Here is a 22,105-nt window from a genome sequence, read left to right as displayed (position 1 = left end):
CAGCAGCCCAAAGAATTTTATGCTGCTGGTTTTCAGGGGCTTGTGAAACGATGGGACAAGTGCCTCAATGTACAAGGAGATTATGTTGAGAAATAAAAGCATTTTTCAAATCAGTACTCTTATTTGTTTCAGTTCTATATACATTTGTAACTTACTTATTGACTTACCCTCATACAAAATATTACAAAGCTGCAAGTATTCCAGTGGGGCGTTTAGAACAAACTCTATGTAATGCATACACTTCAACCATTTATATTTAAATTACTTCATGTGTTCACCTTATATTGTAATATTACGTAACTGGAGGTTAGGTGATGGGCTTGCAGCATGTACATGATTTTTAATGTTATGAATATCTATTTGAGTGTTTTCAAATTTCATAAACTCTTGTAACATCATTGCCCCGCTGCATTCTGATGATAACACATTAACTTGCACTCAAATTTCCCCACAGAACTTATGACGATCATTCTCTCCCTCTGAATCACAATTTGTTAAAAGAAACTATCATAGATGTTATCAGTACCTCAAGCTCTTTAAAGGCCACTTACAGCCATGCATGAATATGATTTAAATGCCAAGTGGTGGTGAACTATGACAGTTTACCAGCAGACAGCAGAAAGGTCTTGCACATAGGACTCCACACCTTTACTGTCTTCTGCCATTGCTTGGCTTGCTCTTCCACCCTGAACATGGAGTCAGTAGGGCCCTTAAAAATGTTGGTAATCATCTACCCCATTATACAGCATTAATTTTCACAGTCACTGCTGTGAGAACATCAAATCTCAAAATCAAAACTACCCTTTTAGCTTACTTTAAACCCTCCTTCCTGTTGTGACAACCAGTCTGCTCAGCTCACCTGGAACACTCCCATAGCATCAGCCGCAACAGCTGCATGCAACGGTGTTCGGCCAGTATTATCCTGAGAGTTTGCATCGGCTCCCGCATCTAGAAGTCTCTTAGCTGCATCTGCTCGTGCATAGCGAGCAGCAAGATGAAGGGATGTCTCCCCAGTCTTATCCATTGTTGCGTTCAGTTTAGCACCTTGAGCTACCAAGTCCGCTATAACAGCAGCTGTTCCATCCTCTTCCTCATCTTCCCCCGTGTCCATCCCACCACCACGAACAGCTGCCACCATGAGTGGTGTCATTCCGCATGGGCCACGAACATCCACATCCTGTGTTCCATCCTGCAGCAGTATGGACATTTGTAACAAAGACTGAGAGGGCAGATTATGGGGCAACTCCAGTAGTACAAACGGCACACATTCTCGTCCCACAGATGGGAGGGACTGCGAGGCCCCATAACACAAGAAGTAACAGCTTCGGTGAACCAAGTGGCCACCCACTGCATTTTCACTGATTGAAATACTACTACACTACAATTGCTACATAAGAAAAAATTTCACGTGCACAAACTTTTATTGAAATGCCTGAAGCCTCTACTTGAACTTTCTGTGACTGGATAATTTGAAAATTCAAGGTAAAGACTGTAACAGTATCATGAGACAGGAAACTCAGAATTCTTAAGCAAAACATCTGTCACACTTTGCAATGAGGATGCTTTCATGCCAGCAACTTCAAGTCAAGTCAACGCACCAGGCTTGGGGGAGTCAGAATTGCTGGATCTGGTCTCTGTCGTATGTCTGCTGCTTCCAGGTGCTGCTGGGTCCACATTCGAGGCTCACTCTCATCATAGTCAGTGATGGCTGTGTGGTCACTTGCATAACCAGCCTCACAAGCACGAATTCTCTTGGGAGGGGGCAGGTCAGACTCATCATCAGACCACTGGGGGCCACCACCATGCTGCCCACCCATGGCATGCGGGGGTATGTCCACATCAATGCACCCAGGAGGCTGCTTATTTAGGTTGCGCATCTCCTGCCCGTCAGGTCCCCGTCGACGAGACTGCCGTCGCTGCCCACTGGAAAACAGAAATAACCAACTGAGAGTGTGAAAGTACCAATGTTCTATGCTACTGCACCAACTGCACAAGTTACACTGTGACAATTTAAATATTTGCCTGGGACTTGCCAAGCCAAGAAAGATTTCACAAAATAAAATGGAGCATTCCTTCAGCTGATCAAGATATGCTCCTTCACAGAACCCATTGGTTCATCACCGTCTTCACCACTGTACCACCCCAATGCAAGTTCATACAGCCTGGTCTCCCAACAATTTCTTTCTTTCTGCTTTCCCAATCAAAATGCTGTATGCATATCTTATTTCTCCCAACCATGCTACATGTCCTGACTTCTTGTCATTCATTAAACTACCCAAACAATGTTGCATGAAGACTATGAATTGTGAAGTGCTGTATGTAATTCATCCATTCTCCTGTTAGTCAACTACTCATTCTCATGTCCAAATATTCGGAGTAAAATGTGATTTGAGATCACAGAGCACGTGCACACACTAACCTGTTATTGCGGAAGAATCCTTCAGGGAACCATGTGATGCCTTGTGCACGTTTCCGGTGGGCAGCTACCAGCACTCCGATCAGCAGTCCAGCCAAGAGAACCAGCACAACTCCAATGAACACGTACTTCACATTTGTGGTGGCCTCAGCCGGCTCTGACGGTCCAGTCACACCTCTCACTTGATGTATGGGGAACGAGGACACCAGGGAGTGTCTAGCTGCTGTCGCTGCAATGTAGTCAGCCGCCTGAAACATTCGCCATGTGATTATCATCACTTCAGTTACAGCATGCTCAAAAGTCTTTATCCACCCGATTTTGTGACTGTAACTTTCATCAGAGATTTCCAATCTGTTCCCAGTATGGATAAAGCATGTAAAGTAATGTGCTCAGTTTATCAGTTCTCAAATGGGACCTTATGGAGAAACAATCAGATAAGTATACAAATGGCATGCTTGTAGGTCTTTGTGCACTTTGTTCTTAATGAAAATGTTTCTCTCTCTCTCGCACACACACTTCCATTTACCCCCTTTCTTGCATCATAATCTCTCTCTCATGATATTGCAAGCATATAACCTCTCCACTGAAGCAGTGTATGGCACCATATCAAACACATCCCATGCTCTCTGAACCATGGTAACCATTATCTGTGCTCGTCACCATGTTCACAGAATTACGCACTGCTCTCCCAAGTCATGAAAACCAAAAAATACAATTACTGCAAACAACAAAAAAATGGAACACTCAAAGAATACTGTAACATGTACAGTTGTTGCTATGCAACGATTGTAAGAAGAAACATGCATTGCTTGGTAACGGACAGTAAACAAGTCAACAACAACCAGGCTACTGCTAAGCAACTACTCAGTAAATGGGTTCCAGCGACAATGGACGAGGTATTGTAGGACTATAAAAATATAAACAGCATTTCCTATGTGGTTTGTGCCTAACTGTTATAAGCAGGGCCAGCTGAGTTCCGAAGTTGAGGTTATCAGCTGAGAAGTCAGCCCATGAAGAATACAGTTAGCTGCAAGACTGTGGCTGTGAAAAGACGACTTTGTGTGATATTTGGAATGTGTAATTCAGTGAGACTGTTACAGTTCCTATGTTAAATCTGTTGCAAGGAAATGGCTAGTGGAGGCTGTAACAGACTAAGGACACTAGTCTGCATCTCGCTGTGATCTGTAAAGCGTACTTTCAAGTGGTGTATACAAGGTGCTATCAGAAAGTTCCTGGACCGTTATTCTTGTCCTTGCCTCGGTGAAAGAAGCTGACAGGGGAGGCCAAGGTTACACTTCCCCAAGTATTGCATCAGTCTGCCATGTGACACAATGCTGTGAACACACACTGCTTTTTTTGACATTGTTTCATTTTGTTTGTGATGGATGGCAAAATTGAGCAATGTGTCTACATTAAGTTTTGCATGAAGCTCGGTAAATTCACTACCAAAATCCCTGAAATACTTCATAGGCTTTTGGAGAACATTCTTCAAGACAAACAGCAGATTTTGAATGGCATTCATGTTTCAAGGCCAGCTGAGTGTCAGCTAAAGATGATGAAAGTTCAAGGCAACCAACCACCAGCAAAAAGACAGAAAATGTTGAAAAAACTCGAGATCTCATCCATAAAGACCATCACCAAACAATTCATAAGCTCACAGACACCGTTAGGATCAGTTATGGAGTTTGCCAGGACATCTTAACAGAAAATTTGAACGTGTGTCGCACCGCCTCATAATTTGTTCCCAGACTCTTGACAAATGATCAAAAGCAGTGACACATAAATGTGTGTCTTGAGCTATGAGAGAAGGCTAGTGAGGACCCAACTTTTATCTCTAGGATCATAACGGGTGATGAAAGTAGGATTTATGGTTATGATCCAGAAAAAAAGCAACTGTAGCAGTGGAAGAGTCCACAAACACTAAGAGCAAAAAAGGTGCAGCTGGTCTGAATTCAAGAAAGAGCATGCTCATTCTGGTTTTTTTTTTTTTTTTGATGTGAAGAGGATTGTTCACCAATTGTGTGATGAAAGACTTCCATGGTTTTCCATAAAGCAGCACTTGTCTGACTCCCCCTGATCCAGATCTGAGCATAACCTGGCTGAGACAACAGTCATTCCCAGCAGTCGTGACAAGTAACAACACTCCTATTGCGTTCACAGATACAACAGTGACTGACCAGTGCCATGGTCACAACCCCGACACACTAAAACAGCAATGCCCACACATACAAAGTTACTGACACAATGGTAGGGGCCTCTGTGATAAACATTTGAAAGACAAACAAACTTCTCCGGCTCTGTTACGGTCACCTGCATATAACACACACATCCTTAGTTTCACCAGCCACAGTGGTGTATCTTACCTCATTAGCCGTTGGGAAGCATACTGCTCCCTCGGTAACAGTGCATTTTCGGTTGTCCAGTTCCAGATATGCTATCACTCCAGATGGACCCACGAAAGAGTCATGACCACCCGGCACAGATGGTTTCCATGGGTAGATCATGTCACTGCCTTGTTCATCCTTCTTCACACGGAGAGTAGTTCGCAGCTGGTGTCCAACCTACACGAATCACAAGCTTTGATGTAGTCCAGTGTAGCAGCAGCCATTACTGAACACAACAGTAAACTTCTGAAGCCTGGATGATACAAATATTTAAAAATTTGGTTTTGAGCTCACAGGAAAACACCCTGAATGTTCATTACAAAGATTATCAATTACTGCCGTATAGGGGAAATCGCTGCTGTTAACCGAATCCTACAAAACAGACAAATATAATCTGTGGGTGAAGTCCAACATTTTTCGATGTCAAGGCAGACAGCACCACCTTACTTTGAAGTGTTAATCCATACTTACCTCGCGGAGAAAGGCGACTAGTTTCTCTCGGAATGTCTGCATGCTCATCAGCACCACTACGGAAATCATGCCCTCTGCAACCTTGGGCTGCTGTAGTTCACAGTCCAAGCCGTCCCAGTTGCACTCCTCATTGTTGCAGCCATAATCGCAGTGGCCATTGGCATAGTGCTTCTGGCAGTATGCATCGTAGATCGGACTGCAGCAACAAGATAACAATTGCCTAAACACTGTGAACGGCTACCACACAATAATACATGTACATTTAGAAATTTCTATTGTGCCAGACGCCAGTGGGTAGCACAAAGAATAAAAATAGCACCAAATACAGCTATGGGCCACTCACCTCAAAGGACTGGGCTCTGTTAGCAAGAGTGGCTGCAAGGTACGCAACACAGAAAACACTAGCAGATGGCATTAACAAGTTTGCTGTCAAAAAGCAGCAAACTGCTTAATATGATAATCTGGTCATCTTGATGTACTTACTCCCTTTTCTACACTCAAAAATTCTTTTGTGCTTTAGCACCATATCCACGACAACTACATTGCAAAATTAACTGTGTAAGTACCACATGTTATGTGCAGTATGGCCACCTGATGATGATCGAAAAATAACATCTGAGCCAGTTATAGGACCTTCAAACTGAATAATAAAACAGTGACATCATGTTTCACCTGTGACTTGCTTCTTTTGCAGTTCTGGTTCACATCCCATATGAACACACTGAAGATTATAATCTTCAGTGTGTTCATATGGGATGTGAACCAGAACTAATAATTATTAGTACTATCATCCTTTAAAGTAAGCATCCCTGTCCACACACTATCTCTCCCTTCCCTACATGTGAAGTAAGCAATGACACTGTAGGACATGGAAGTTCTGTGAGGTTTCCAGTGTTTTAATTTGGTCAAATACAATTAGAAATCAATACTGGATGTGCTAAGAAAAACATACGTAACAATGCATTTCATACGTTTCAGCACACAGGAGGAGGCCCAAGGTTATTCTTACTTTCTAGAATGTAAACATGAAACATTCTGACATGTGCTTTAATACTTCACAGTTTTCAAATTCATAAAAGTGCAATTTCTTTCACAAATAACTTGAAAATCCACTATGCTATCATGTCTGCATGCTACAAGAATGTCTGAAAAGGAAAAAAATGACAATGCTTTTGATACTAACAGATGTGGTTCATTCTGTTTATGAATTCAATTAATGGCACTGTCAGTGGGCCAAGCTACATGTCACAAGCCAAGAACATATGTGATGTCAACAATGCAACCTCACAAATGTGTTCCCCAATGTCCGCTTCTTAAACATCAAGTAAAAACTCATGTTGAACTGCAGACTGCAGTTTGTGCTCACTGTGTGAAAAGGAAGGCTATTAAAGAAGGCCGGAACTGAGACTAACCAACTGTTGACCAACCAGACTTACTTGCATGGGCTGAGGCTCTTCTCACAATCACGACCGTCAAACAAGCACTGTGGGTTGTTGCACACCATGTCACACTTCCCGTTCATGAACACCTCCCAGCAGTTGATGGGAGCCGTACAGTTGCGCCAAGGGTTGATACCCAGGGAGCAGTCATTTCCATCAAAATTGCATGCGTATGTATAGCATTCCTCGTCGCACTGCAAGTTGCCAGCCTTATCTCTGCAACCATTGGCAATGCACTTTGCTCGCTGCTCCTCCAGGTCTGAATCAATTGCAGCGATAGTGTTGGTGGGGATGCGGTTTGGCTTAGGCATGGCATGGCCCCACCCTGCACGGAAGATAGGGTTGTAGATGTCACAATTCTTTCCACCCCAAAAGTCAGGGCAGTGACACCCATAATCTCCTAATCGATCCTGGCACAGTGCCCCACCCTTGCACGGATTACTGGCACACTCGTTGCTGGCGTCCAGTTCACAGAACTTTCCTGTCGTGCCAGAAGGACAGTTGCACCGATAACCACCTCCATCCACAAGCACGCACACACCACCATATTGGCAGGGATTGGAGTCGCAGTCTGAACCAGAAAACTCACAGTTTGTGCCATAGAAGCCCTCACGGCACACGCAGGAGTGTCCCGCCTCATATGCATTGCAGATACCTCCATTCTGGCAAGGAGAGCTCTCACAGAAGTTTACTTTCATCTCACAGTGATGCCCCATGTAGCCAGGCTTGCAGTTACAAACGTAGTTGTTTACAAGTTGAACGCAGTCTTGTGTGCCCTGTGATGAACATGGGTTTGAAAGACACTCATTGATGTCTCCCTCACAGCGAGGGCCCACAAAACCTGGTGGGCAGCGGCACTCAAACCCCCCAACACGGTCCACGCACGTTCCATTGTTGTGACATGCCCCAGGCACACAGTCATCCACGTTGATGTCACAGATGATGCCCAGTGCACCTGCACAGCCAGAAATAAAGTGAAAACAACACAGAAAATAAGATGGCAAATTTACAACACGTACTACTACATGCATACATAAATACGTTAAGGAATGATGATGCCATGGTGTCAGTGCGAAAAAAATACAACAGAATTATATTTGGCTACTGTTAGAGCTGATAAAATGAGCATGAAATAAGTGTTTAACACTAGGAACTGTGGGAGATAAAGCTAATTAATATAAACAGAAAAACAGAGACTGCAGAATCCAGAAATGTATGTGGCATGACTGTGCATCACACGTACAGCCACACACACTGAGTGCTATATCACGGTGCAAGAGAAACAAATAAAACAGACATCAAGGGTCCCAAACAATTTTCATGATTTAAGGACCTTCTTATCTTCAGGTATTTTGGCTTACATTCCATTCTTAAGGAAACATACGTGGGGCAATCCAAAAGTTTCCGAAATTTGAATTTTGCGCGTGAACAGTTAAGAGTACATCAAAATACCGCTAGGTGTCTCCTCACACATCCTTCTTGAATCAGTGTGGCAAGCGGCATCGAGTTAAGTGGTTGGGTTGATTGTTGGTGAACGTATTTCCATTGTTGTGTTTCCGTGAGTTTGCGGTTTTGCGATGGCTGACCTGAGAGAGCGGCGTGTCTGTATAAAGTTTTGTTTCAAACTTGGTAAAACTGCTGCAGAAACGCATCAAATGTTGAAGCAAACTTTTTGTGAAAACAGTTTAGGCCAGACACAAACTTACAACTGTTATACGCGTTTTAAAAATGGCCGAATATTGACTGATGACGACGATCGTTCGGGACAGCCGTCAACGGGCAAAACATCAGAAAATGTCACGAAAGTTAGGGATCTGATTCTGCAAGATCGTAGACAGACCACCCAATAACTCTGTAACACCCTGGGACTAAGTTATGGTACATGTCAACGAATTTTGACAGAGGAACTGAACATGAGGAGGATTGCGGCAAAGTTTGTGCCACGACTGCTGCAAAATGAACAGAAGCAGCATCGCTTGGAAGTCTGCGGGGAACTTCAGCATCAGCTTCAAGAGGATCCGAACTTTCTTTTGAAGGTTGTCACTGATGACGAAAGTTGGGTTTATGGCTACGGCCCTGAAAGCAAGCAGCAATCGTCACAATAGAAGAGCCCTTCTTCACCTCGGCCAAAAAAAGCTCGACAAGTCAGGAGCAACATTAAGTCCATGTTGATCTTTTTTTTTATAATGACAGGACTGTTCATAAGGAGTTCATCCCTCCTGGTCAGACAGTTAATAAAGAGTTCTGCTGCGATGTTCTAAGGCGTCTGAAGGAGAACATGAGGAGAAAACGTCCAGAGAAGTGGAGCACAAACGACTGGGTACTCCACCATGACAACGCACAACTGCATACGGCTTACATTGTGCAGGAATTTTTGGCTAAAAACAAGATGGCAGTTGTTCCCCACCCACCGTACTCGCCAGACTTAGCTCCATGTGACTTCTTTCTCTTCCCCAAGATGAAAATCAAGATGAGGGGGTGAATTGGATATCCCTCTTCTAAGAATTCCAATTGAGTGTGTTAGTGTAGCCAGCTCAGGGCAATATGATATTATAAACACATTACACATCACGTCTCTGCGCATAGAACGAATAAACAGNCGGTGTATGCGCTCCCAAGGGGACTACTTTGAAGGTGATGGCGCAGAATAAGATCTAGGTAAGATGTAATAGTTTTTATTAATATATTTTGGGAACTTTTGGATTGCACCACGTATTAACCTTACTGAGATTGCAATGCTGTTTCGCTCTCGTCCTTCCTGAACCATATGACTAACATCCTGAAGCTTACAAAACTGGAGGCCACCACAACCACACACATCTTCAGTTTCTACCNAATACCTGACGAAACATACACGTCAAACCACGCCAACGGGTTAATATAAAAAACCTGTGAGGCAAAGTACACTAGTACCACTTAATACAGGGTCCTGAAGTAATGTAATAGGAACGTTTTGTAGAATGCAAAGCATGTGCCCATGAGAGAATTTGCATTTACCTTCTAGTTTTGCACTAACAACTGGCAGCCATTTTCAGCTGCAGTCACACCTATACAACACATATTAAACAGTAACAGAGCAACTGCACAGTAATGCTAGCTGGCAGTATCTTTCCTGTCTGTTTACTGCTTAAGAAATTTACCTGTTCTTCTCTCAGTCTGGGAAGCTGAACTCAGCTCTCCCAGGACTCTGCAGAATCTGTACTCACACAGCCCTGGGGTCAACTCAACCTCTTTAACATAAATGAGTACCAGGAATTTTCCTGGGGGTAAAGGGGTGCTGGCCAGTGCTTAAGGCTGACTACTTCACCACCACCTGCATGCCAAATGTCTAGAAATATGTGGCAGCCTCGATGACTCAAAACCCTATGGGCTTCCACGGCCTGTTACATGGATAGCTTTACATTTAACTTTTACCTTTTTTACCAACTAACAACAATCTGCAACATGCCATATTTGCACAATTATAAGTTACCATCTTTTCCTCATTTTAATGCTTCTAAAATTATTGTGTGTCTTTTAAGTGGTTCTTAAGGAAAAACAATATGTTGCTAATCTATCTAGATCCAGCAGGGGTAAACAGTTCACTGTTATAACCAAGAGATGCTGCTTCTGCTTCAATTAAATGATACATCAATGCAAACTCGGCTTGAATCAGTGTCACCAACTGGAGCACCACATCTGTTCTGTGCCATTATCAGAGCCTCTCCTCAATGCCACAATTAAATGAACGCCTTATATGCAGCATATGCAACCACATTTCACAATGCTAAAACTGGCAGTTACACATACACACAAGGAACAATAACCCCAACTTTAAATGACTCAAAGTTATGTAACACTTGCTAGACCAACAAAATCATACTGCATGAAACCATGAAACAAAGGAAAAAAGATTAGTATTACCTGAAAGGTTTACTGACAGCAGACTTTTCAACCAACACTGACAAAACTGCATACACGGTGTGTCCAGGATCCGTTAGGACTCATTTTTTAACATTCTTCCCTACGATGCCATCTGTTGGTGGGTTGTGGCATTACGATTTTTGAAGTTTCAGCTGTAACTGTCTATAATTTCAAAGCACAAGCATCGCTGCATCATGTGTTCTGATCTTGAATGTAACAGTACTGTTCTGATGCTCGTTGGAAAATGGCGGTTGAACTGAGAGCCAACATCAAATTTTGTTTGAAGTTAGGCAAAACAGCCGGAGAAGCGTACAAAATGATGAAAAGTGTGGACGGTAGTAACTGTTTGAGTCGCTTGGACATTTTTCAGTGGTTTGCTGTATTTCGTGACGGCAGCGAGGACACTGAAGACACTCGACATGCATCAAAGCTGAGAACAAGTCGCACTGACGAAAATGTGAAAAATGTGACTGAAATCCTTGCATCAGACAGATGTGTTTCTGCAAGACTCATCGAAGAGCTTTTGGGAATACCAAAAAGTACTGTGCATCAAATTTTGACCGAGAATTTGGGCAAACGGAAGGTCTGTGCGTGGTTTGTACCGCACGTGCTGTCAGGCGATGAACACCATGCCAGAGTGGAACACTGCAAAGACACGTTACAGTCGGCACAAAGTGATACAAAATTTACAAAATTAATTGTTACTGGTGACGAGACATGGTGTTTTCAATACGAGCCTCTCACTAAACAGCCAAGGGCAGCGTGGTTCAGCCCAAAGAAGCCGAAACCAAAGAAAGCACGCATGCAAAAGGGTCGAGTAAAGACACTGCTAACCATTTTCTTCGATTCCAAAGGAATCATTCATAAGGAATTTCTGCCAAAAAGTCAAACATTGAATTCTGATTATTATCTCGCAGTCCTCAATCGTTTGTGGGTGAAAATTCTTCGAATTCGACCTGAATACCGAGAGGAAAGTTCCTGGTCGTTCCTCCACGACAATGCCCCACCCCATAAATAAAAGATTGTGCGCGATTTTTTGGCCAGAAAAGGGATCACAGTCCTTGATCATCCTCTGTATTCACCAGATTTCGCTCCAGCAGATTTCTGGTTGTTCCCAAGAGTTAAGTTGGCGATGAAAGGAGACCGTCATGACACCATCCAGGACATCCAAAGGGAATGTACCACAGTTTTAAATGTGATTCCACAAAAGGAGTACAGTGACTGTTTACGAAAACCTTTCAATCGATTCCAGCTATGTACTGATTCAGGAGACTATTTTGAATAAAAGGAGTGAATTTTGAAAACAATTCATGTCTTGTATTTTTAATGAACACAGTCCTAACAGAACCTGGACACACTGTGTATATCAGCAATAACAGGAGTTATATAACACTAGTGAAGGAATTGGACATATCAGCTCAGACAGGACTTCTGGATATCAACTGACAATGAGATTACCTGGTGGACAGGAGCAGCTGAAGTTGCTCACAAGGTCATGGCAGGTGGCCCCATTTTGGCATGGGTTGGGCTGGCAGTCATCCACATTCAGCTCACAGTTTTGTCCCTGGAAGCCCTTGGTGCAGTGGCAGAAATATGAGCCAATCAGGTCCTTGCACGTGGCACCATTCTGGCATGGTGCAGACTCACACTCATTGATCTCATCCTGGCAGTAGCTTCCAGTGTAGCCATCTTGACAGTGACAGCGATGGCTGTTGCCTATGTCCTCACATGTTCCATTGTTGCACAGGTCCTCCTTCGTCACACCTGTACAGAACTGAACTGTCAGTCATGTCCTTCACTGCAGAATGCAAGTGCCAATATCACTGTTCACAAGACACTGACCTTTGCGTATAGCTGCATCACTGCAGGAAACCATCTCCACATCGCACACCTTGCCTGTCCAACCAGGCCCACACACGCACATGTATGTGTTCTCTGTCTGCTTGCATGTTGCCTGGTTCATGCATGGCTCTGTGCTGCACCAATCCACATATGAGTCGCATCGCTTTCCTGTGTAGCCATATGGACAGTGGCATGTGTAGTATTTGATCTGGTCATGACATGTGGCTCCATTCAGGCATGGGTGGCTGTCACATTCATTGATGCGGTACTGACAGTTGGAGCCCGTGTACCTGCAACATGCAACATTTAGACCCAAGGCAGCAACAAGCACAATGCTGTCTAGACATGCCGAATCTAACTCACCCTGGCTGACAGATGCAGGTGTAATTGTTGATGCCATCAACACACTTCCCCCCATTCATACAGCTGCTGTCTGTACAGTCCTCATCATTAGTCTGACAGTTGATGCCTGAGAAACCCAATGGGCACGTGCAAGTATAAGAGTTGACATATTGGTTGCAGGTGGCACCATTGTGACATGGAGCCGAAATACATTCATCCACGTCTATCTCACAATGCTTGCCACCAAAGCCATCCACACAAAGGCATGTGTAATCACCAATCCCATCCAGGCATGTTCCACCATTCTGACACGGAACTGGAACAAAATGTCATTACTGTTTATGTGATGTGATGATAATGCTCAATCCAGTATATAAAAAAGGATTCGTCCTCCTGCAATACTGTCCCTTGAAGCTTATAACGTTAACTGTCCATGCACACAGCCCAGTACTCACAAGAAGCACAGTCGTCAGTGTTGATGACACAGTCCCGACCCTCATAGCCCTTTGCGCACACACAGTGGTAAGAGCCATTTGTGTTGCGACATGTGGCACCATTACGACATGGCGAGGACACGACACACTCATCCACGTCCTCGTCACAAAGGCGACCTGTGTAGCCCAGACCACAGGTGCAGGCGAAGTCAAGAAAGTTGCTGGATGGAGAACAGCGGGCTCCATGGTGACACCTGTCACAAGGGAGAAGCATGTTACAACACCTGTTTCCTCTTCATATACAAGCAATGTTTACTTCTAATTCAATATCAGCTCTTAGATGTCCTTTGACATGCAGCTTTACATTTTTAACTGAGGCAAAAATTAAATTATAAAGCAGTTGCTCACCTATTCGGAGAGCATGGATCCAATTTGTCTCGACAGTCTCGCCCGGTATGGGGCAACTCACACACGCACTTGTACGCGTTAACAAGATCAATGCAGGATCCCCCATTTTTACAAGGATTTATGGCACAGTCATCCACATTGGTCTCACAGTTTGCACCCATGTAGCCAGGAAGACACTCACAAGAATAGGCATTCAGGTGGTCGTTGCACATGCCGCCATGCTGGCAGGGGTTAGAGCCACACTCATCGATGTCCTGTTCACACTGCTTACCTACAAAGAACACAAAGTGTGATGACATGTCACACACAGGCAGCAGAGCTGCCGTTAAACAGCTCTCTGCATACTGAACTCACCGCCATAGCCAGGGAGACAACGGCAGATGAACTGGTTCACACCATCCTCACATGTTCCTCCATTCTTGCAGGGATTACTAGCACATTCGTCCACATCACTGAGGCAGCGAGCATCGTAGTATCCACGTGGACACTCACACTTGAAGCCATCCACAAGATCCATACAAACTCCACCATTTGCACATGGATTGCTGGCACATTCATTGATGTTGGTTTCACAGTGTTGGCCGGTGAACCCAGGGATACAATCGCATGAATACCTGTGCAGCACATACACAAACAGATCATGGAAACTCAGCATTTTGAAGTATGGTCTATCTACAGAAACACATAGTGAGACAAACCTCTGTTTGACAGCAATTCAGTATATATAATACGCACACACAACTGCCTCATATAAGAAAGTTCAGGCCTCATGCAATTTTGAAGTTTAGCATACTTACTGTATTTCTACTAAAAATTACAATTTTTTGGAACATATGACAGAAGACACTATCACAGTTTACCAGAATTTTATGAATTGCCACCAAAGTGACTACCAGCATATTGTCACGTAATAGAGTGGATACACACAGGGTTTTGATTGCTAACTGGATTTATTGGAAACAGATCATAACTACAAGTAACTACAAGGCTATTAATAATTCACACTCTCTCTCTGCACCTCACTAAAGCGTGCACTAAGTGTTCTAAGTCTGCTGTGTCTTTGATATCAGTTGCCTGGTAGCAGCTTCCAACAGCAGACATTCCCCTTCCTTCCCAAACTACCTATCCCTGGCCTCAGCTAGCAGCTTCTCACAGCAACAGCTCATAAGGACTTAACCATTGCAGCCCTCTCCATCTCACTCACTCACTCACTCACCAACCAACTTACTCCACTGCACTGAACTTGGTCGGTCGAGTGATACAGCCTCAGAGCGGACCACACAGAAAACAGTGCTTCCAACAGTACTTGCCACTGTCTCGTCTGTTTTACGATCATTGCCTAGCAACAGGTCTGTATGCCACAATATTAACTATTCTAGCAGGGCTGATCTAGCCATTTCCTTCTTCATATATGAACCAATGACAAATTCCAAATGCTGCAATGCACATTTGAAATGGAAAAAATGAAAGCGTTCTGAAACATGGAAGATCAGTAGTATACAGCTTGTGATTTGAACATTCATGACTCTGATGACACCGTCAAGACACACTCCTTCTGCCCCATGCTGTCATCATACAGTTTCATGTACAGCCAAACCCATCCATCATACTTTCTGGTAACTATAGGAACCTAGATGACATGTCATTTTATTTTGGGAATCCAGACTCTAGGGCCCATGTTGCAGCCAATGGGAAGTATATCTTGTGCAGTGAGAAAGCAGGATCATCAGCAAGGGTCTATGATGCTGCAGCATTGCTGGATCCCCTATGCGCTCAGTACCAGACCAATGCTCGCTCGCTCGATCACTCACCTGTTGATGCCATCGACACATTTAGCACCATTGCGACACGGATTGCTGTAGCACTCATTGATGTTGATCTCACAGTTAGGCCCTGTGGTGCCCGACTTGCAACGGCACTGGTAGCCATTAATGAGGTCCTCACAATGTCCACCAAACTGGCAGGGATCACTCTCACATTCATTGACCTGTGTCTGGCACAGGTAGCCAGTAAAACCCGGGTGACAGTTGCAAGTGAACGAGTTCTCTCCATCGATACACTCCCCCCGATGACACGGGGAGCTCTGGCAGTCATTTATGTTTGTTTCACAGTTGGTACCTGAACACATGCAACAATATATATATAAGCACAACTACAATGACAAGTACAAGTTCTATGTTCTGGGATAGCACTGTGCACTCCAGTGAAAGTGAACCTGGCTCTGCTTGCTGCCAGCTTCATGCTTGAGTTTCATTTGGCTCACTCTTGATCCCTGAAAATGATGGCAATTATTTTTCTCCAAAATGCTCTTCACTTTCACCTGACTACCAGAAAACAGAACTCTTCATAGACACTGCTGCAAGACCATCAGACCCAGCACTTCAAACTGTGTTTACAATGAAACATTACTGAGGCCACGCAGTCTAGCCCACTTTCTAGAATTAGCATGCCCATACCCATCCAGTTCAAATGTGGAACTCAGATACACTCAGTACCAGATGTCACACACAACCTCATTCTTTTTTCCAGTAAAGAAAAGGCATTTGTGAATACTGTCTGCAAGTCAAATGTCTAGAAAATGTGGGAACCTCAAAGTCTCACAACCCTATGGGTCTCCAAGGCCTGTTACAGGGATAGTTTTACCCTTATCTAGAAATAAGCAAAAATGTGGTAATTTTATCAGTTTATACTAGTCTGAAGAAAATCAGCAAGGACCTTACAAGAGAAGCTACATACACAGTGTGTACCACTTACCTGTGAAGCCTGGTGGACACTCGCATGTGTAGACAGCAATGGAGTCATGACAGATGCCACCATTTCGACACGGGTTGCTCTCACAGTCATCGATGTTAATCTGACAGCGGTTACCAGTGAAACCAATTGCACAGGCACAGCGAAATGTGTTGATCAGATCATTGCATATACCCCCATTCAGACATGGATTCAGCTGGCACTCATCAATGTCGATCTCACACTGCGTACCCGTGAAGCCTGGAACAGATCAAGCGTCTACAGAACTTGCTAACAATGGACAGGAGCAGCTGTTATGACCAGCTCGCACTTAACCACTGCAAGTGAACACAAGGACAGCATTCATCACACATCCTTTATACATACATGCTGGTACCTGATCTGGCAGTCAAGAAATTATCTGGCTGCTATGGAAGTCAAAGGTTCATTACTCAATTTGTAACAGCATGCCACCAGATAGTAACTTGAGCCAGCTGAACCCAACCCACACCTCTACATCTCCTTTCCTTAGAATTCATCTCAATGACAATCCTCCCCTCTGTGCCCAGGTCCCCCATGTGATCTTTCTCTTCAGGTTTTCTGGCATAAATTTTTTAAGCATCTTCCATCTCTCAAATTCAAGTTATTTAACTACATGTTTACTTTACACATACTGTGAAATGTAGTACAATGAACCCCTGGAACTAACATTCTGGGCTCCTGTCACCTCAGAATATCACTGACTTTGGTATAGATGGTAACCACTTCTTTCAAAGATGGTTAAAGACCAGTGGCAATCTCCTGTCAACACTGAAATGAACCTTTGGGTTCCAGTTGTGGTAATTTCTAGAGTAGTTCAAGTGATTATTAACTTCTCATGAGGGCCACTGACTGAACGCGTCGGTGTAGCAGTAACGCTCTTGTTCGAATCTCGGGCGAAACACCGAACTAACTGTAGTGAATGGGGGGTGGGGGTACATCGTGGGTTTCCTCAGTCCTCCGGGAAAATACAGAAATAATACCTTGATCAGACCACGGCCGTTCCTTTTCAAATACTTCCAAATTCATCAATTACTCTCATTCGACGCTACATGGCCTCGCTACTGCCAGCGTCGCTAAATAAACAACATGGAGATGTTGGACGAGCCATTTCAAAACGCTCTATTTATTCCAATTGAAAAATGTCAACGTCTTTTTCCGAACATTTCGAAAATCTCCTAAGTCACGATCTACTGATTTTGTCACGTATTTTTTTTTGCGTTCCTTTCTTTTTAAGCTCGCAGAGAATGCCTGTCTAGTTTTTCAGAACGCTGAGCCCCTCAGACGTCAAGATGGCTCCAATCTCGAGCGGGCCGCATTCCTGCCGCGTGGCCTTGCCAGCCTACACCGGCCAGAGTTGCCACATCGTCCATGTGGCAGACTGAATATCATCATCCGAGAACTTTAAACATTATTGGCCGGCACAAAGGGTAAATGCCGTTGCAACGGCCATCTCGAGAGGTCGGGAAATGCCCGGGATTCCCGAACCACTGGGCGAATTATAATAGTCTTCATGAAGCCGCGACAGGAACAATGAGTGCGGCAAACACAAACTTCCGGAGACCTGAAAGTTTCCATATCCGAGCAAGTACTAACTCATCTCGGGGCGTCAACTTGCGAAGTAGTCACTCTGCTCCAGCGTTGAAATCCCTGCGGCATGAGCGCGTCCGGCTGACGTCATGCTAGGGTCAGGGGTCCTCGTGAGGAGCAGGAATGCATCAGTCCGCCCAGACACAGGTTACACGAGGCGCACATTCGCTCGTCACCGTTCGTCCTTACAATCCATGTCCCTAACAGGCCTCATTCCTGCGTTCCAAAAAAGAAGCTGCGAAAATATGGCACTTGGTGCAGTCACATTTCTGTCCGGCGTGAAACAATTCGAGCACCACCGAAAAAAAAAATTGTATGGAAATATAATACTGAAACACATTCCAAGCGCAGTTAAAACTGGTCTACGATAACGGACACTACATCAAGGTTTACATGTACTTCTGCGGGCATCTAAATATTCATCGCCGCGAAAAATGTTTCCAGCAGAATTTCGGGCGTTTCTCTAGGCCCTGAGGTTTTCGAAACATTTAAACAAAACGAGGGCGAACGTGCCGAACTCGCACACTTCCCGCATTTTGCAAACTTCTGTTGTCCTCCGTTGTGGAGCCTCCGAACCGCCACGTTTGGCAAGTCTGCATAACTGGGCTACCCGTTTCATTTCTGCATGGAGGATCGCTGTCTAAATTACGAGGTGCACGACCGGGGATCGGGGTTTTGTGTGGGGTCCACACCGCTGCAAAACGGTCGGAGCGCGAAGCTGACACAAATCGGTGCGTACTGCTCTACAGTTTTGGCGTACGCGCCTGCTTGCTGTCGAGATATACATCAAGTTCGGCAAGAAACACAACTGTGTATCATTTCAAAATATGAAAAGATGGGATTAAAAATTGTTTTACGTATAGAAACAAAATTATAGCACTGAAAGCAACGCGTACAACGCACAATACCCAACGACAGCGCTACACTTCTGAACGCGCACACCTGACATTTCCACCGCAGAGGTGCGAGGTTAAATAAAACACAATTTAATCACATTTGATACCACTGTTTTCAAAATGCGCCATGGCCGGCACCCGGTACAGTACCGGAGAGCAGCCGCCCTGGCTCCACTGCAGCCCTAGTTACAATCATCCATCGCTTCAGCAGTGGAAGCTGCGTCAATGAAGCACAGCAGGGTGAGGAATGAAGAACCCGTGGAGCTTCATCTCCATCGCCCCCCCCCCAACGGGGTCAAAGAGAACGGCACGGAGCATTGTTTCCCAACATCGTGTAGCAGTGCCTCGCAGCGTGTGTCGCACGAAACACACTCCACCCTAGCATGGGGCTTGAACCCACGACCTCCTTTGTTTCAGCAGTCTGTACACCTGACTGCAGATACTCAGCCTGCTGTTGTGTCGGCGTGTTCACCACACTAATGAGACACGATGGACAACAGCGAATAGGGAGAGAAGTGGGTCTGTATTACGAGACGGCCAACCTGTTAAGTTGGCAGCATTTCTGCACAGCCGTATAAAGTTCTATTACTTGACACATGACCGACCGTCTGTACCTTGCCCACACGTCTATCTGTATTTTATCCACCTTCCTGCACTTCACCCTATGAGTGTAACCTCTCAATGTTGGCTGCGCAGAGAAATTACCATACTTTTGATAATCTACAAATGAAAACCTCTGCATCATTCACCCCTTGCACACTGGCCCCTGAAGTACCAAGGCACGAAGGTCCCCCCCCCCACTACTCCTGAGGCAGTAGGAAACCTCCCCCCACTATCCTACACATAAGCGCCATGGCAATGCCTGAGGACAATATATGCTGATGTCCTTTCCTTCTGAGCCGTGGCGAAGTAAATGCTAGGCCCAGGTGCAGCCTACAGGTTTCTTAATGATTTGGTAGCACACTTGCAAATTTCCTTTCGATCTTTGGCAACTCCTCCCAATTTCTGGCCAATGGTTCTTACAGCTGTCTCTGTAAGGAGCAGGGTCTTTTAATTTTTCAAACGATGTGCTACCTGTGATTATGTCACGACAGTCCCTCTAGAAACATGCGCACACACTGCAATATGGTGGAAAAATTCACAGTAGTTAATAAGCTCATGCAGAGCTCAAAAGGAAAGAAATTAAACATGTTAAAACTTCAAAAACGTTTTTTTGCTTGAGAAATAAAGGTGTTGATGAATGAATGTATAAGGGGTGGGCCTTCTTGGCCCTTGCACCGCAACCACAGTGCTCTATAGTGCCTTAAGGTGTTAGTGAACATTCGCTCAACAGTTTAGCATGTGCAAATTCAATGGTAGGGAAAAGCAATAGGCACAGGATTGTGGGGGGCGGGGCCTCCAGTGAAGAAAGCAAACAAGGTTCATGCAAAATAGACAACAAGTCTCAATATCCTTGTTCTGAAACGTTTCAAGAAATATCTCGCAATGATGGACATGGCTGGTTAGCAGGCCAACAACTAAGTATATAATAGCTGTATACTAATACATAAACTGGGAAATTTTAACATTGTTTTCTGTATGTCGGCCGCCATAGTTATGTTCATTCCTGAGAGCAACTTATGTGGCCAACATATATTTCTACATTAACACTGGTGCCTGACAAACTTAAAGCATAGCTAAAATTCAAACCATGTTGGCTAACTTCTGTTATCTCAAAACCTTAACACTTACGGAAAAAGTGCATCATCACACATAACATTAGTTTCATTTTGATATATAACTTTGTTCAAAATATTTGTCTCTGATAAATAATTGGTGAATTATGCTTGAAATTTGTGCAAATACATGCAGATCTTCATGCAAAGTATGCATTATCGTGGTCCAATTTTAACCAAAATCAGAATGTGTTGAACAAGTTTCAGTAAACTCTCCAATGCCAAATTTAATGCAAACTGTTCAGCAGTTCTCGAACTCTTACATGGTGAAGCTATTAAATATGAAGTGAGAAGCAAACTCACCGGGCATGCAGACGCAGCGGAAGGTGCCTGGGTCGTCGAGACAGGAGCCATCATTTTGGCATGGGTGTGACTCGCACTCATTCACGTTGGTCTCACAGCGTGGCCCTGTGAAGCCCTGCGTGCAGTTGCACGCAAAAGAGCCTGGTGTGTTCACACAGTCCCCATCATGCTCACATGGGGACCCCTGTTCACACTCATTGATGTCCTCACTGCAGTCCACTCCCTTGTAGCCACTGGCACATGAGCATGTGTAGGAGCCATTGATGGGGCTCGTGTCACAGATTGCATCAGCATGGCAGGGGTTTGATGTGCAGGCATCATCCAAATGGCACAGCAGCCCTGTAGCACATAGAGGATAACATAGAAACAGGCTGTGGTCAGCAGCCCCATGTAGTTTAATGCGAGGTGGTATCGGAAAGTTCCTATACTTTTATTGTTGTTAACTGCCTCCATGAATGAATATATGAGGGGAGAACAAGGTCACACTTCCGCAAGCCTACTGCATCAGTCTGCCACGTAACATCTTGCTCTTAACATGAACTGTTTTACACAAGTGCTTTTGACTTCATGTTTTGTTTTGTCTGCGATGGATGGCAAAACCGAGCAACGTGTCTGCATCAAGTTTTGCGTGAAGCTCAGTAAATCCACTACCGATACCCCTGAAATGCTTCGTGGGCCTTTCAAAGAATATTCTTTAAGCCGGAGAGCGGATTTTCAATGGTATTCACGTTTCAAAGCTGGTCGAGTGTCAACTAAAGGGGATGAACGTTCAGGGCGACCAAGCACCAGCAAAATGACAGAAAACGTTGAAAAATTTCGAGAACTCATCCACACAGACCGTCGCCAAACGATGGATAAACTCACAGACACCACTGCAATCAGTTATGGAGCTTGCCAGGAGATCTTAACTGAAAATTTGAACATGCAATGCAGTGTTCCTTCATCACAACTCGTGCGCCCACACATTCCTGATTATCACAGAATTTGTGACTAACAACAACATGGTTATCGTTCCCCATCCTCCTTACTCACCACACTTAGCTTGTGACTTCACTTTGTTTCCCAAATTGAAAATGAAACTGGAGGAACTGCATTATGAAACAGAGTTACTTCCAAAGGGAGTCACAAGCAGTACTCAACAGCATTAAGGAACAAGACTTCCCCAGTGCTTTCGAAAATTGGGGGGGGGGGGG

The 22,105-nt window shown here is 44.4% G+C and overlaps 1 protein-coding gene across 1 annotated transcript in view; it reads right to left on the bottom strand.

Moving 5' to 3' along the window:
• LOC111873629 (neurogenic locus Notch protein) overlaps positions 1 to 22,105 on the bottom strand; it is an 83,883-nt gene that overhangs the window by 4,634 nt on the left and 57,144 nt on the right. The window contains exons 6-20 of the mRNA XM_023868524.2: positions 20,913 to 21,251; positions 16,394 to 16,630; positions 15,451 to 15,757; positions 13,994 to 14,253; positions 13,640 to 13,910; positions 13,253 to 13,485; positions 12,819 to 13,113; positions 12,456 to 12,745; positions 12,072 to 12,377; positions 6,708 to 7,665; positions 5,272 to 5,467; positions 4,780 to 4,977; positions 2,420 to 2,664; positions 1,599 to 1,923; positions 860 to 1,189 (exon numbers count right to left, since the gene is read on the bottom strand). Of these exons, the coding sequence (XP_023724292.1) occupies positions 860 to 1,189; positions 1,599 to 1,923; positions 2,420 to 2,664; positions 4,780 to 4,977; positions 5,272 to 5,467; positions 6,708 to 7,665; positions 12,072 to 12,377; positions 12,456 to 12,745; positions 12,819 to 13,113; positions 13,253 to 13,485; positions 13,640 to 13,910; positions 13,994 to 14,253; positions 15,451 to 15,757; positions 16,394 to 16,630; positions 20,913 to 21,251 (4,790 nt within the window). The remainder of the gene's footprint in view (positions 1 to 859; positions 1,190 to 1,598; positions 1,924 to 2,419; positions 2,665 to 4,779; positions 4,978 to 5,271; positions 5,468 to 6,707; positions 7,666 to 12,071; positions 12,378 to 12,455; positions 12,746 to 12,818; positions 13,114 to 13,252; positions 13,486 to 13,639; positions 13,911 to 13,993; positions 14,254 to 15,450; positions 15,758 to 16,393; positions 16,631 to 20,912; positions 21,252 to 22,105) is intronic.

This window comes from Cryptotermes secundus, unplaced genomic scaffold (genome assembly GCF_002891405.2).
Source record: "Cryptotermes secundus unplaced genomic scaffold, Csec_1.0 scaffold678, whole genome shotgun sequence".
In the NCBI taxonomy this organism is placed as follows: domain Eukaryota; kingdom Metazoa; phylum Arthropoda; class Insecta; order Blattodea; family Kalotermitidae; genus Cryptotermes; species Cryptotermes secundus.
The sequence above is the reverse complement of the archived record's forward strand: the minus strand, read 5'-3'. Positions and strand labels throughout refer to the sequence as shown.